This window comes from Nothoprocta perdicaria, unplaced genomic scaffold (assembly GCF_003342845.1).
Source record: "Nothoprocta perdicaria isolate Ctin4 unplaced genomic scaffold, notPer1 scaffold_103, whole genome shotgun sequence".
NCBI classification, from domain to species: Eukaryota; Metazoa; Chordata; class Aves; order Tinamiformes; family Tinamidae; genus Nothoprocta; species Nothoprocta perdicaria.
Genome location: NW_020454128.1, coordinates 850,180 through 863,181, shown reverse-complemented (window position 1 = coordinate 863,181; position 13,002 = coordinate 850,180). Strand labels below are relative to the sequence as shown.

Here is a 13,002-nt window from a genome sequence, read left to right as displayed (position 1 = left end):
GTGCGGCCGGGGGGAATGGGGGGAATGCAGGGAATCCGGGGGGCAGGATCTGGACCATACCCGGGAAGGGGGTGGATGGGGCAGCCTGACGGGGGGGGGTTGGGGGCAGCAACACGCAGGGTGCCCAAGCGCCCGGCCCCGTTTTCCCTTGAAAAGCCCATTTTTCTGCTCCAATAACTTCCCATGGGGCCGGCGCCCAGAGCCAAGCGGGGCGGGATGGGGGGGACACAACAGCTCGCTGTCCCCATGGCGGCGGGGGGGGGACACCCCACGGCCCCCCCCATCGCCCCCCCGCGGCCCGCGCAGGATCTTCGTGAACCGCAGCCTGGCGCTGGAGAAGATCAAGTGCTTCGGCTTCGACATGGACCACACGCTGGCGGGTAGGGCGGGCGCGGCACAGGGACACCAGGGGGACACCGCGGGGACCCCCCACGCTGTGTCCCCCCCCAGTGTACAAGTCCCCCGCCTACGAGGCGCTGGCCTTCGAGCTGCTGCTGCAGCACCTGGTGTCCATCGGCTACCCCAGGGACATCCTGGGCTACCGCTACGACCCGGCCTTCCCCACGCGGTGAGGGGGCCCGCGGGGGTCGGGGGGACACGGGGACGTGTGTGTGTGTGTCCCCCGCCGCCGGGCGCTGATGTCCCCCCCGCCGCAGGGGTCTCGTCTTCGACACCCTCCTGGGCAACCTGCTCAAGGTGGATTCGCACGGGAACCTGCTGGTCTGCGCCCACGGGCGCCGCTTCCTCAGGGGGTGAGGGACCCCCGGGCGCCCCGCGGCGCGGGCATGGGATGGGCGGGGGGCGGCGGGACCCCCTTCCTGGGAGCTCCCACCTTCCAGGGGCCCCCACCTTTTCCTGAGGCTCCCACCTTCCAGGGGCTCCCACATTGCCTGGGGATCCCACCTTCCTGGGGCTCCTCACCCTTCCCGGGGGCTCCCTCCCTTCCTGGGTGCCCCCCCTCTCCCCGTTCCCCCCCCGCAGCACTTTGTACCCCCGCTCGCCCCGCAGCGCCGAAATCCTCCACTATTACCCCAACAAGTTCATCCAGCGGGACGACACCAAGCGCTTCCACATCCTCAACACACTCTTCAACCTCACGGGTGAGACCTGCCCCCCAACCCGCCCCCCCACGCACCCCCCGTCCCCCCCATGCCCGTGCCACCCCCGGCGTCCCCCGTCTTCCCGGCAGAGACCTATCTCTACGCCTGCCTCGTGGACTTCTTCTCCAACTGCTCCAGATACGTCAAGTAAGGGGGGAGCGGCGTCGCGGGGATGTGCTCGGGTTTTGGGGTGAGAAAGGGCGTTTTCGGCACCAACTCGTCACCCTCCTGGGCTCTTGCAGCTGCGACACCGGCTACAAGCACGGGAACCTCTTCATGTCCTTCCGCAGCCTGTTCCAGGACGTGCGCGAGGCCATGGACCACGTGCACCTCTCGGTGGGTGCCCCGGTGAGGCCGCCCCGCCAGGGCAGGGCCACGCGCGCGGCGGTGACACCCACGGGGTTTCCTTGTGCCAGGGCTGCCTGAAGGAGAAGACCTTGGAGAACCTGGAGAAATACGTGGTGAAAGACGTGAGTGGGACGGGCGGCCGCGGCGCCGCGCGGGCCCCCAGCCCGCTGCCCTGCTGACTCGCGCCCCCCGGCAGCCCCGCGTCCCGCTGCTCCTCAGCCGCATGAAGGAGGTGGCCAAGGTCTTCCTGGCCACCAACAGCGACTACAGCTACACGGATGTGAGTAGCCCATGGCGGGGTGCAGGTGACCGTGTCCAGGTGACATCCAGGCGCTGTGACACTGGTGTCCTTGCAGGCCATCATGTCCTACCTGTTTGACTTGGGCGGCGAGGACCAGGTGAGCGCCGCTCAGGAGGTGCCGGTCGCCTCTGCTGTCCCCTCTGCACGCGGCTCTGACCGCGTCACCCCGCAGCGTCCCTGGCGCTCCTATTTCGACCTCATCGTGGTGGACACCCGCAAGCCGCTCTTCTTCGCCGAGGGCACCGTCCTGCGCCAGGTCAACACGGTGAGAGGAGCCGGGCGTGGGGACGAGTCTTGAAGCCCCACGGGGTGGCCCGAGGTGGCCTCGTCCTCGGCCGCAGCGGTGACGGGGCCTCCCGATGCAATGTCCCCTTGCAGGACACGGGGAATCTGCGCATGGGGACCTACACTGGCCCCCTCCAGCACTGCGCCGTCTACTCCGGAGGTGAGAGCGCCTGGCCGGGGGGTGACGGGGGACACACGGACACACGGTTCCCCCCCACAACGTCCTCACGGCCACCGGGCCGCCCACAGGCTCCTCGGACCTGGTGTGCGACCTGCTGGGCGTCAAGGGCAAAGACATCCTCTACATGGGCGACCACATCTTCGGCGACATCCTCAAGTCCAAGAAGCGGCAGGGCTGGCGCACCTTCCTCGTGGTGCCCGAGCTGGCCCGCGAGCTGCACGTGTGGACCGAGAAGAGCGGTGAGCGGCGCCCGGGCACCCGCGCTGGGACCCGCCGCCTACGGCCCCGTCACCGTCCAACCCGTTGCCCTTGCAGAGCTGTTCGAGGAGCTGCGGCGCTTGGACCTCCTGCTGGCCGGGCTCTACCAGTGAGTGGGCAGGAGGCACCCACGGGTGCCCGCCACGAGGCCCTGAGCCCTCACGAGGCCTCTCCCCATCCAGGGACTTGGACAGCAGCAGCAGCGAGCGCCCGGACATCAGCTCCATCAAGCAGCAGATGCAGGTGACGGCCGCGCGCCCCCGCGCCGGGCGCCCCGCGCCCGCTGCCGCTGACGCTGCGGCCCGCAGCAAGTGGCGCACGAGATGGACCTGAGCTACGGGAAGCTGGGCAGCCTGTTCCGCTGCGGCTCGCGCCAGACGCTCTTCGCCAGCCAGCTCATGCGCTACGCCGACCTCTACGCCGCCTCCGTGCTCAACTTCCTCCACTACCCCTTCAGCTACCTGTTCCGCGCGGCGCCCGCGCTGGTACGAGCCCCCGGCGCCGCGCCGCGCGCCGCGTCCCCTCTGTCCCCGCTCTGCCCACCCGGCCGCCCTTGCAGATGCCGCACGAGTCGACGGTGGGCCACGGGCGCCTGGACGCGGCGGAGGCGGCCGCCGGCCCCCCCAGCCTGCAGGTGGGTGACAGAGGGGGGACACAGGGGCCACCCTGGCACCGTGGGGGTCTCTACAAGCCCCTCCATCCTTCTCCAGGGCTCCAACGTGAAGGAGGATGAGGGCGGTGAAGCCTGAGCTGCCTCTTGCAGCTCCTGGGCGGCCCCAGCCAAGGCCGTCCCTGCGTCCCCACTGCGGAGGTGGCACCCGGAACCCGCAGCCACCGCGGGGCTCCGTGCCCAGGGGCCCCCTGTCTCGCTCACGGTGACATTGGGCCCCAGATGGCCCCTCTCCAGGTAGACACCGATGGACAGCGCAGCAATGGGGAGGCCTCGGGCACAGCTCCGGGATCCCTGTCCCCATCCCGGGCTCAGCCCCGTTTGTGTTTTTAACCCTTTTCTATTTATAAAACGATGCTCAAACTCCTGGTTATTTTTATTGGCACCACAAGTGAAAAAAAAAATAGAAAAGCCCTTGGGCCAGGCCCTGGGAGACGGGGCGAAGTGCCCTGCTGGAAGGGGGCTGCCAATCTGCGCCGGCCTCAACGGCCTCGCGCCTCCGCGTGAGCCGTCGCAGACCTCGGGATTCTCGGGATGCCGAGAGCTCCGCGGAAGGAGCGTGTCCCGAGTGCGACGCAGCCGGCGCTGCCGCAGGTGCCCGGGAGCGCCCGGTGCACGGGTGGCCACGAGGCTAAACGTGCTACGCGACACGTCACGCTGCATCTCCGCTGCAAGTTTACATAAATATACATATATATATAAAAAGAGCAGAAAGGGTTAATTACATGTCACCCACCGTGCATTTACACCTGTCTGAGGGGCAACGAGAGAAGTGAGAGAAATAAGTGTGAGGCTACAGGCACTATGGGAGAGCCAACAGGCTGCCAGGCCCAGCAACACTCGGAGGGCTACAAAGCCAAAATCTCCGTCTCCGTCACCTCCGGCAAGGCCTCGTTTTTCCGAAAAAAGAGCTCGCTCTCCTCTTCGCCATCGAGGATTTCCTCGAGGGACGACACCACGGTGTCGTGGTCCTTCAGCATGGGTGGGTAGCGGCTCCCGGCCCACTCTACGCGCTGCGAGCGCCGCACGGGCGTCAAGAACTTCAGCTCTTGCCCTTGTGGCCACTCCTTGGGCCTGCGGGAAGAGGACGGGACGTGAGGTGACGGTGACAGCGGGGACAGGCAGGGGAGCGGGGCAGGGACCTTACCTGGGAATGGAGAGAATCTGTAACTTGATTGCGGAGCCGGGCAGGCTGGGTGGGTGCTTTCCTGTCAGGCTGGGAGTCTCTGCCGCGTGCGGCCCCTCGCCCGGACACGGTGTCGCGGCCTCACAAACAACAGGCGCCTCAGACTGTTCCCCTGGCGGGAGAGAGGAAAAGGGCAGGGTTGTAGAGCAGGAAGAAAGCTGCAGTTTTGGGGTGTCACCCCGGCACAGTGCTCCGGGCACCGGGAATGGCTTCGTGGTTTGGACATGTTACCGGAGCAGCGCCGTGGAGGAATCTTGCCCCCCTTTCCAGGATGAGGATAGTGGGGTCTGTCAAAGCCAACCGCGCCGGCCAGCCCCAACCCAAGGGGCGCCCGTTACCTTCCTGTGGCCTCTCCGTGCTCTTTAGAATATGGAGGATGAAGTCCCTGAGCTCCTGCAGCGGCTGCAAGGAAAACAAGGGCAAGTCAAGGCTGGTCTGGCTCAGGAACGACGGCCGCACTCCAGGCCACAAGAGTGGGACGACTTTTGGGCTGCACCCATGTTAGGGAGAACAGGCTGCAAAATTTCCATCAATCGTGCTGGTTCTGAGCTGCAGTTGGGAGAAAACCACCCGTTTTCCCCTCCCTCCCGCAGCAGGTGCCCAGCATTACCCCAGGATTAAAGCCCAGGTGTTTTGTTTTTCTGGGAGTGAAGGGCTGCAGCTCAAGAGGGTTGTTTCCCCACCAACCAGTGCTGCTGCTTCCCAACCCTGCCCCTGCCCCTCCGGGGCAGCCGCTCGGCCAAGGGGAGGGCTCCCTCCTCACCACGGCCCCGGCGCACACCGCGTCCCGGTACAAGCCCGTGGCGTCAAAGGGGCCCGCGCGGGCCAGCAGCTTCGCTTTGCAGATCCAGAACTTGGCGAACGTCTCGGCGTGGGGGACGCGGGCCAGCATCTCCAGGAGCTCCTCGGAAGGGACACCCTGCAACGACAAGCGGAGAGAGGGCTCAGGTGGAGGATCCAGAGGTGTGTGTGGGGTAACTGCTTTCCTAGTGCCCTCTGGGGAGGGAGAGGGCCTGGGCAGCCTGGGCTTTGCGCTTGATTTTTTGCTGGTCTCCTGTGTGGCCTTGGGCAAACACTAAAGCTCCCACCCTGTGGTGCTGAGGGGGTCGCAGTCCCCATCTCTGAGAGCTGGGGAGCCTCATAAAGCAGTTTCCTCCCCATCCCCACCTCCTCAATGAGCTTCAGGTAGTCGGTTAAGATGCTATTGATCCTGTCCGAGCAGGACTGCTCTGGTCTCTCCTTTTTTTCCTCCTTGACGCTGCTCCTGGAGATCAGCTTGTCTTTCACTGGCTTTTTCGGAGGCAGCGTCATAGGGGGCCGCTTGTATGACTTCCCTTTGGACGCCAACCACTCCTGCAGCTGCTTCCTGGTAAAGGATGAAGGGATCACAGTTACCACCACCCAAGATGAGCCGCTCTCGCGTGCCCTGTGTTTAAACCACCCGCTGCCCTCCCTTTGGAGCCCGTGCCAGGGGAGGGAGATGGGCACGGATGGACACAGATTGGGCCAAAGGTGCCGCTTACTTCCGATCCTCTGGCGTCGGGGTCTTGGGCACGCGCTTCGCCTGCACGCTGGCCGGTGCCAGCACGGGGCCTTGAAGCCTTTCTTTCCTAGTCTTAACATCCCTCTCAAGCGGCCGAGTTTTGGAGCCGAGGGCGCTGCGAGCGGTGGCTGCGGGTCCCATCGCTCGGGCTGTCACTGCGTGTCCCCGAGGCGCTGTCTTTGTGTCCTTCCCACCTGGCTCCCCTCTGGCCGCGGGCCGCTGCCCGGCGCCAGCCAGCCTGGGGCTGCATCTCTTTGTGCACCCCAGTTTCGCGGCCCCTTGGAGCCTGCTGGAGGCCGGAGGTCTTGCAGGAGATCGTTTCAGCTGGGGAGCTCCACTATGGTGCTTAAAATTCCCTGCTGGAAGCGTGCCAGCTGCTTTTCCTAGGGGCAGCCTTGCTGTGTTAACGCTCTCGGGTTTTGCTCCTGTTTTTTTATGTAGCCAAGCCCTAGAGAGGGTTTGGAACGGAGCGGGTTGCGACGCCCGCGTTTTGCTGCTCTGTTTTTGAGATGCCTCCTTTGTGCCTGGCAGCGATTTCCCAAGCTGGTGCTGAATCAGCCCCTCCCTCTTCTGGTGACTGTTAGCTCTGTCTTTTGGGCCCTGGCTGGCTCTGGGTGCTGTGGTGGAGGTTGGTCCGTGAGCCACCGCTCTCCTGTGACCGTTTCCATCAGGCTCGAATGTGCCGCTCGATGCGGGCTCCGACGGGGCTTCTCCTGGGATGTTCTCCTTGTTGCAGAGCAGCCTTTCCTGCAGGCCCTCGCTCAGGGAGCGAGGTGCCCCGGGCAGGGGGACAGCAGCGCCAGCCTCCTTGGCCGCTTCCTCGGTCCTTCCTGCGCTCAGCTGAGGAGAGGTGGATGCTGGCAGCTTCCCTCTGGGCCGCGCGGAGGGGTTTGTGCTGGATGGCTGGGTGCTCTTCCGAAGCTGCCCTGAAGGTGCCGCCGCTCTCTGGGGTGGCTTTGAGGGCCTCTGCTGCGGGCCGAGGCCAGCGCGCTGGGTGCTTCGGACACCAGGCCTGTCATCCCTGCGTGCACCCTTGGCCACGCTTGCGACAACGTCCTCCTTGCTCCTGGCCACCTGGAGACAGGGCGAAATTCAGCTACAAAAACAGCCCAACGGGGAAGAGACCCCACCTCAGAAGCACTGGGACAGTTCATCCCCGTCCCAGCGGAGGGGAAACAGAGGCCTGTGAGTGTCACAGCAGTTACCAATATAACAATGGCATGACACCCCACCCGTGTTCATGCGGTACAGAGAAGTCTCTCGGACTAAATTCCTCTAAAAAACAATTTGTTGTCTTACTGCATAGCTACTCAGCAACATGTTGGCAGTTTATGGACCCTGTTCTGCACGGACTTGCCTCAAGCATGAGATAGAAAACCAGCTTCAAAAGATTTTACTCTGCTACTCACGTGCTCTGGTTTAGCAAGTGGTTTCAGGAGTGGATTGGGGTGATTAGTCCGGTCCTTTAAATAGGGTCTGTGGAAAGTCAAACAAAATATCAGGGTATTTAACAGGTGCTACAGAAAAGGTTAAGTATCTAAAGCAGTTCAGGCTGTTTCAGCCAGAGCTTACAAGAAGCTTTTCCTGAAACCAGGAAGGTGTCAAGGAAGTGTGGTGTAACATGAATTATTTTTCTTTTGTGCAGCAACAGCAAAGCGGCACAAAAGGTTGACATCCAATGTCGTCACGTAAGTCATGGCTTCCGCTGGCAGCAGAAGTAATAAAAATGGTTTGTGTAGCACAAGGGGCTGCACAGAGATTAACCAAGATTAATTTCTCTGCAGATATTTTCCTGTAATGAAAGAGCCTGGAGAGTTAGGGTATTCCCCTCCATCCTTGCCCTATTCGGAAGGCAAATATTGGCAACCCAGCAAGAATGAGCTTTATATCCTCCAAACTTACTTTGTACCCGAGCATTTTAGCTTTCCTTTGGCTGCCAGGTACTCCTGCAGTCGTCGCCTTCGCTCTTCTGCAAGGAGATTACAGGTAAATGTAAGAACTGATAAGAACAGGTTTCTCTTGCGTTGACAGCACTGAGCTTATCCCCTAACTCCACATCTTTGGCCCCGCGGCCGCCCCCCCGCTGTGTGGGGCTCCCCCCCATGTCAGTTCCCCACTGACAGCTAAAAGGCCCCCACACTGCGCCCGCCCCCCCGCCATTTCCACCGTCCCCCCGATCCAACCCCCCCTTCCCGGCACCCCCAGCCCCAAATAACCCGGATCCCCTTTAGCCTCCCCCCTCCCGGTGTCCCCCCCCGGCCCCTCACCCTGCGCCGCGGCGCCCCCTGCCCGCTCCATGCCGGGCTCTCGCCTCAGCCCGCCCAACCGTCGCGCCGCCGGCGGCAACCGCCGCGCCGCGCTCATTGGCCGCCGCTTTCTTCAAACCGGCCAATGGGAAGCGCGGAGGCGGTGGCGCCCGGTAGGTGGGCGGGTAAAAAGGGTTGCGATTGGTTTAGAGTTGGCTGGAGGGGCGGGGACAACATTGAGGGCGTGGTTTAGGTGAAGAGGCGTGGCCTGGGTAGGGCGTGTCTTATGGGGGCGTGGCCAATCATTTAAAGGGGAAGCGAGCGGAGTGGGGGGTCTCCCTGGCAGATTGGTTCAGATCCGTTAGATTCGGCAAATAAATGAAACCTAATTACTGAATTCCCACTAATTAGTGCCCAGCGGTTTGCAGGCACACGTGGCAGCTGGTTGGGCCAGGGCGGTGGGATGGCGGCACTGGGTGGAGGTGGGAACCCAAAAGGGCGCCAGCGGAGCCTGCTCGAGGGTGAGGCCGAGGGGAGCCGCGTGTCCCAACGAAATCCGTGATTTTTTGGGCTGAAGTGCCGCAGTGACACACGGCAGTGACGAAACGGGGGAGTTTTGGGTCTGATGCCGCACGGAGAGGAAGCGGCTCCCGCGGCCTCCTGCGCTTCCCCTTCCCGCTCATCCCCGCAGCTGCTGGACGTCACCGGTGTCACCCGGGGACAGCGGCAGGGAGCTGGGCCGGGCGTCTGGGCATGAGGATGTGCCGTGTTGTCCCCAGGGGCTGGTGACAGGGTAGGGGTGGTGCTGGGGGGGCTCTGAAGCCGACCACCCACCAGGAACGGGGGGTACATCCTTGGGATGGTGGGGGATCCATGGGGTCCACCCGGAGCGTGGGGGTGCCCGGGGACAAGTGCCCTTGAGGATATGGGTGGCTTCCAGGGTGGCTTTAAGGCTGTCACAAGACATGGTCCAGAGTCACCTGTGGGCTCAGAGAGGTCCCTGGGGCTCTGGGGGGTGGTCTTGGAGATCTAGGTGGTCCCTGGAGCTCTGGGATGGTCCCCAAGCTCTGGGGTGGTCCCAGAGCTCTGGGTGCTCTTCGTGCTCTATGTGATTCCCCCTGCCCCCGGGGGTCGCTGGGCTGGGGGACAGTCCCATGACTCTGCTGGGGTGCCCCCCCAGCTCTGAGTTTGTACCTGGAGGAAGGCTGGGGAAGACAACCAAAAACCCACCGCAGAACCAGAAAGTCCCCAGGAGCAGCCGAAACCAGTGGGAATTTCCTGCTGCTGACACCGAGCTTGGTCTGGGGCCAGGAGGACCCACTCCCAGCCCCAGGTGGTTTTATCCCGCGCCTCCCCACGAGACAGCGACGAGACAAGAAATGCAGTCATGGGCAAGGCTTTATTTCAACAGTTTTCAGTCACCAATAAATACATACACTCCTGAGACAGGTCGTTAATAAAAAAACACAATAGTCACCTTAAAAAGCCATGCTAAGTTAAAGGCAATAGACCGACACAATAAATAAGTATAAATCAATGGCGACTCGGGCCCACAGGGCCCAGAGCTGCTATTTCACATGAAATAAATCTTCCGTGGGGCAGGGAAGGCAGCAGCTCCCGGCCGCGCGGGGCAAACTGGCTTGTACTCGGTACATACGGCTTGAAAACCAGCGACTGCTGGTTTGGTTTGGTTTGGTGCAGGGGCAGCTCCCTAGCTCAGCCGGTACGTGGTGATGTTCACCTCGCCCAGCTTGTTGGTGATGCCCACGGGCTGCTTGGAGTGCGGCGAGGTGCAGATGTACCAGCCGGGGAAGGCGACCGACTCGAAGCTCGTGGTGCGCTCGCCCGGGCTGTCCAGGCGGTAGAAGATGAAGCGGGTCAGCTCGGCGCTGTCGATGTCCCTGGTGATGTCGGCCTCCTGTGCGGGCACCGGGTTAGGGCAGGGCCCCGAGCGGCGGCGCGGGGGGACGGGAGGGACGCGAGCGCACTGGCCGCCGCGGCGCAGGGGGTCCCGCTCACCTCCAGCTGCAGCGTGGGCTCCGCGCCGCTCATCACGCACGACATGTAGAGCTTGTAGCCCTTGATGCCCAGCGCCACGGGCATCCGCAGGGCGCCGGTGTCGCCCGGCGAGCTCTTGGGCCGGTACAGCGCGATGTTGAGCTTCACTGCGGGGAGGAGAAGGGGGCTCAGACGGCGGCTGCGGGGGCGACGGAGCGGGGGGCACAAGGACGGGGGGGTCACTCACCTTTGCGGCTGATGGAGGGGCCTTGCAGGTGCAAGGCCACGAGCTGGGTGGGCGACTCCAGCACGAAGCACCTGTGCTTGATGTCGAGGATGTCGAAGGACTGCGAGCGGGTGTAGCGGTACACGGGGGCCCCCGCGTAGCTGCTCTCCAGCCGCTGGAAGGGGACGGGCTCTGCGGGGCAACGGGGCGTCAGGAGCAGCGTCACGGCGGGGACACGTCCCCCTCCGACAGCTCTTCCCGCCGGCACTTCCCCCTCGGCCGCGACTCCTACCGAAAACGGCGTCCAGGAAGCTGCCGAGGTCGCTGTCGGCGAAGTCGCGGGGCGAGAGCGTCTTGAGGAGCTTGGTGGCCGCCACCACGAGGGTGGCCGCCTGGCGGAACCTCCTGGCCGGGGGTCCCTCGGTGAGGGTCACCTGGATGCCCACGTCGGGGGCGCTCTGGCCGCGGGGCAGCAGCTCCGAGCTGAGACGGCGCTTCTGGAAGGAGAAGGGGGAGCCGCGTTGGGAGCCGGTCCCGGCGGCCCCGCGGGGCTCCCGCCTGCCCACGTCCCCAGCGTTACCTTCTGCATGCACGGCGAGTCCAGGCCGTAAAAGGTCTCCTCGTTCAGGCTGCGAAAGTGAAGGGAGGGCGTGAAGGCGACGGGCAGCACGGCTCCGTCCCCGCCAGCGCTGCGCGGGGCTCTGCTTACCTGCTGCTCTCCAGCATGTCCAAATCCGGAACGAACGCCATGTGCGCGGAACCGGCGGGGACAGCAAGCGGTAGCTTGGAGCCGGGCGATGCGGGCGATGCGAGTGATGCGGGCGATGCGGTCGATGCGGGCGATGCGGGCGGCGCTCGCCCCGGTGCAGCGGGTTCCCGTGCGAGCCGCGCGGCGCGCTGGTGCCGGGGCCGCGTGCCGGGCGCGTTTTGAAGCGGCGCGGCGCGGAAGCGGCGCCAGGGCGGGATTTCCACCTTTCGCAACGCATGGGGTTTGCCCAGTTCCTCTCCCACCCCGCGGCTCCTGGGAGTGCCGGGGAGCCGGCGCCCGGGGCCCTTCCCGCCTCCCGTTCCGCTCGGATGGAGCGGCGGGGCGGACGCTGCTCCCCAGCGGCGCCCGGCTCCCGTGGGAATGGCGGAGGCGCCGCTCCGGTGGGAATGGCGGAGGCGCCGCGCCGTGGGGCCGGCGATGGCGCCGCGCGGGGCCCGGGCTGACGCGGCGGTGACTGTCCCGCGGTGACGCCCTGGCCCTCGTCAGGGCTCGGGGAAACGCCGCCGCGCAGCGATTTCTCCACAGGGCTCCGTGCCAGCAGCTTCCTCTTCCCCGGAGCCATTTGGGGCCGTGTCCGGCCCTCGCTCTTGCCCAAGTTTCCGCCGGGATGTGCAAGAGCTCGCGCGGGACGGCCGCGTGGGAAGGCGGCGGCGCGGCCCTTGGCGCAATGTTCCCCGAAGCCGCCGCGGAGCCGCACGGCATTTCCGTGCCGGGGAAGGCCGTGGGTGTGTCCCATGCGGGAGAGGGGACGGTGCCACGCAGGGCGCCCATCTTCCCTGCAGGGAAGCTTGTGCCTCCTGTTGCCCCTAGGGACGCTGGCCGTGGGGACAGCCTTGTGGGACACTGCCCGTGGGAATGTGGCCATTGCGGAGCGTCTTTGGGGATGCCGCCGTGGGCGGTGCTGCCTTTGAAGACTGTCTTTTGGGATGCTGCCATTGGGGACAGTCCTTGGGGACATCACCCCGGGAGATGATGCCGCTGGGGACCATCTTTTGGGACGCTGACCTTGGGAACGCGGCCATCGGGGACTGTCCTTGGGGATGCCACCCTGGGAGATGCTGCCTTTGGGGACAATCTTTTAGGATGCTGCCTTTCGGCACCGCTCTTGGGGACCATCTTTTGGGACGCTCTCCTTAGGAATGTTGCCATTGGGGACCGTCCTTGCGGATGCCGCCTTTGTGGACACTGCCCTTGGGGACAATCCCTGGGGATGCCGTCACTGGGGCCACCACATCTGGGGACGATCCCTGGGCTCTTGGTGCCGGGGCGGGGGTGGACCCCCCCCCCCGCACCCCGCCAGGGCAGCGCCATGTTGCCCGGGGAGGTAACCATGGAGACAGCCCCCCGCCCCGCTCAAGCCCCGCCCTTAGCGCCGGCCCCGCCCCACGCGTGGTGTTAGCCCCGCCCCCGGCGGCGGGAAAGGCTGGCGAGGGCGCGCGCATGCGCGGCGTTCGCGGGTGGGCGTGCCCGGGGGCGGGGCGTCGCGGTGACGTAGCGGGCGGGGCGGCGGTCGGCGGCCGCTGTCAGAGTCGGAGCGGCGAGCGGGGCGGACGGAGGCGCCGGTAGGTGCCGGGCCGGGCGGGGGGCGGCTGCAGCTGAGCCGGGACGAGGCGAGGAGGGCGGCGGCGGCGGGGAGGCCGCGGCGGCCGGGCCCGGCCGCGACCACGCGCCGCTCCCCGGTGTCCTTGGCGCCACCGCCCGGGCGCCTCGGGGAGGGGAGGGAGGCGGGGCTTGCCTTCAGACGGACAGCGCCCTCGGCCAATGGGGCGGCGACCCTGTTCTTACCGCCGCTCTCATTGGCGGCGGCGGCGGGTGCTCATTGGCCAAGGGGCGGGCCCAGTGCGCTCGCGCGCGCGTGGGGGGCAGGGGGCGCGCGCGCCCCTTCTCTCCC

At 65.3% G+C, this 13,002-nt stretch overlaps 4 protein-coding genes across 6 annotated transcripts in view; 2 read left to right on the top strand and 2 right to left on the bottom strand.

Moving 5' to 3' along the window:
- LOC112949949 (cytosolic purine 5'-nucleotidase-like) overlaps positions 1-3,222 on the top strand; it is a 4,348-nt gene extending 1,126 nt beyond the window's left edge. The window contains exons 2-18 of the mRNA XM_026042414.1: positions 201-380; positions 451-568; positions 657-752; positions 1,009-1,100; positions 1,190-1,247; positions 1,343-1,436; positions 1,517-1,570; positions 1,645-1,728; positions 1,805-1,846; positions 1,922-2,014; positions 2,128-2,194; positions 2,284-2,454; positions 2,531-2,582; positions 2,656-2,716; positions 2,782-2,958; positions 3,033-3,107; positions 3,184-3,222. Coding sequence (XP_025898199.1) covers positions 201-380; positions 451-568; positions 657-752; positions 1,009-1,100; positions 1,190-1,247; positions 1,343-1,436; positions 1,517-1,570; positions 1,645-1,728; positions 1,805-1,846; positions 1,922-2,014; positions 2,128-2,194; positions 2,284-2,454; positions 2,531-2,582; positions 2,656-2,716; positions 2,782-2,958; positions 3,033-3,107; positions 3,184-3,222 — 1,553 coding nt within the window. The remainder of the gene's footprint in view (positions 1-200; positions 381-450; positions 569-656; positions 753-1,008; positions 1,101-1,189; positions 1,248-1,342; positions 1,437-1,516; positions 1,571-1,644; positions 1,729-1,804; positions 1,847-1,921; positions 2,015-2,127; positions 2,195-2,283; positions 2,455-2,530; positions 2,583-2,655; positions 2,717-2,781; positions 2,959-3,032; positions 3,108-3,183) is intronic.
- A 543-nt stretch (positions 3,223-3,765) lies between these two features.
- On the bottom strand, positions 3,766-8,236 carry CKAP2L (cytoskeleton associated protein 2 like). Its single transcript, XM_026042403.1, has 9 exons — positions 8,140-8,236; positions 7,775-7,841; positions 7,282-7,348; positions 5,853-6,946; positions 5,497-5,695; positions 5,093-5,248; positions 4,668-4,731; positions 4,291-4,441; positions 3,766-4,217 (listed from the first exon to the last, which is right to left on the bottom strand). Exons 1-9 carry the CDS (start codon positions 8,234-8,236, stop codon positions 3,992-3,994), a joined length of 2,121 nt encoding a protein of 706 aa, XP_025898188.1. The 3' UTR covers positions 3,766-3,991.
- A 1,586-nt stretch (positions 8,237-9,822) lies between these two features.
- On the bottom strand, positions 9,823-11,092 carry IL1B (interleukin 1 beta). Its single transcript, XM_026043102.1, has 6 exons — positions 11,052-11,092; positions 10,923-10,971; positions 10,635-10,839; positions 10,364-10,534; positions 10,138-10,283; positions 9,823-10,036 (listed from the first exon to the last, which is right to left on the bottom strand). Exons 1-6 carry the CDS (start codon positions 11,090-11,092, stop codon positions 9,830-9,832), a joined length of 819 nt encoding a protein of 272 aa, XP_025898887.1. The 3' UTR covers positions 9,823-9,829.
- A 1,548-nt stretch (positions 11,093-12,640) lies between these two features.
- Positions 12,641-13,002, top strand: part of OGDH (oxoglutarate dehydrogenase) — a 24,181-nt gene continuing 23,819 nt past the window's right edge. For all 3 annotated transcript variants that reach the window (XM_026043090.1, XM_026043083.1, XM_026043077.1), the window contains exon 1: positions 12,641-12,673. The gene's annotated coding sequence lies outside the window, so the exon portion shown is untranslated. The remainder of the gene's footprint in view (positions 12,674-13,002) is intronic.

Coding starts and splice junctions, on each gene's coding strand:
- IL1B (XM_026043102.1), bottom strand. CDS start 11,092: ATGGCGTTCGTTCCGGATTTGGACATGCTGGAGAGCAGCAG. Junction 10,535..10,634: donor CTTCCTGGACGCCGTTTTCG/GTAGGAGTCGCG, acceptor GTTGCCCCGCAG/AGCCCGTCCCCTTCCAGCGG. Junction 10,037..10,137: donor AGCCCACGCTGCAGCTGGAG/GTGAGCGGGACC, acceptor GTGCCCGCACAG/GAGGCCGACATCACCAGGGA.
- CKAP2L (XM_026042403.1), bottom strand. CDS start 8,236: ATGAGCGCGGCGCGGCGGTTGCCGCCGGCGGCGCGACGGTTGGGCGGG. Junction 7,842..8,139: donor AGGGGGCGCCGCGGCGCAGG/GTGAGGGGCCGG, acceptor ATCTCCTTGCAG/AAGAGCGAAGGCGACGACTG. Junction 4,218..4,290: donor CAGATTCTCTCCATTCCCAG/GTAAGGTCCCTG, acceptor CTCTTCCCGCAG/GCCCAAGGAGTGGCCACAAG.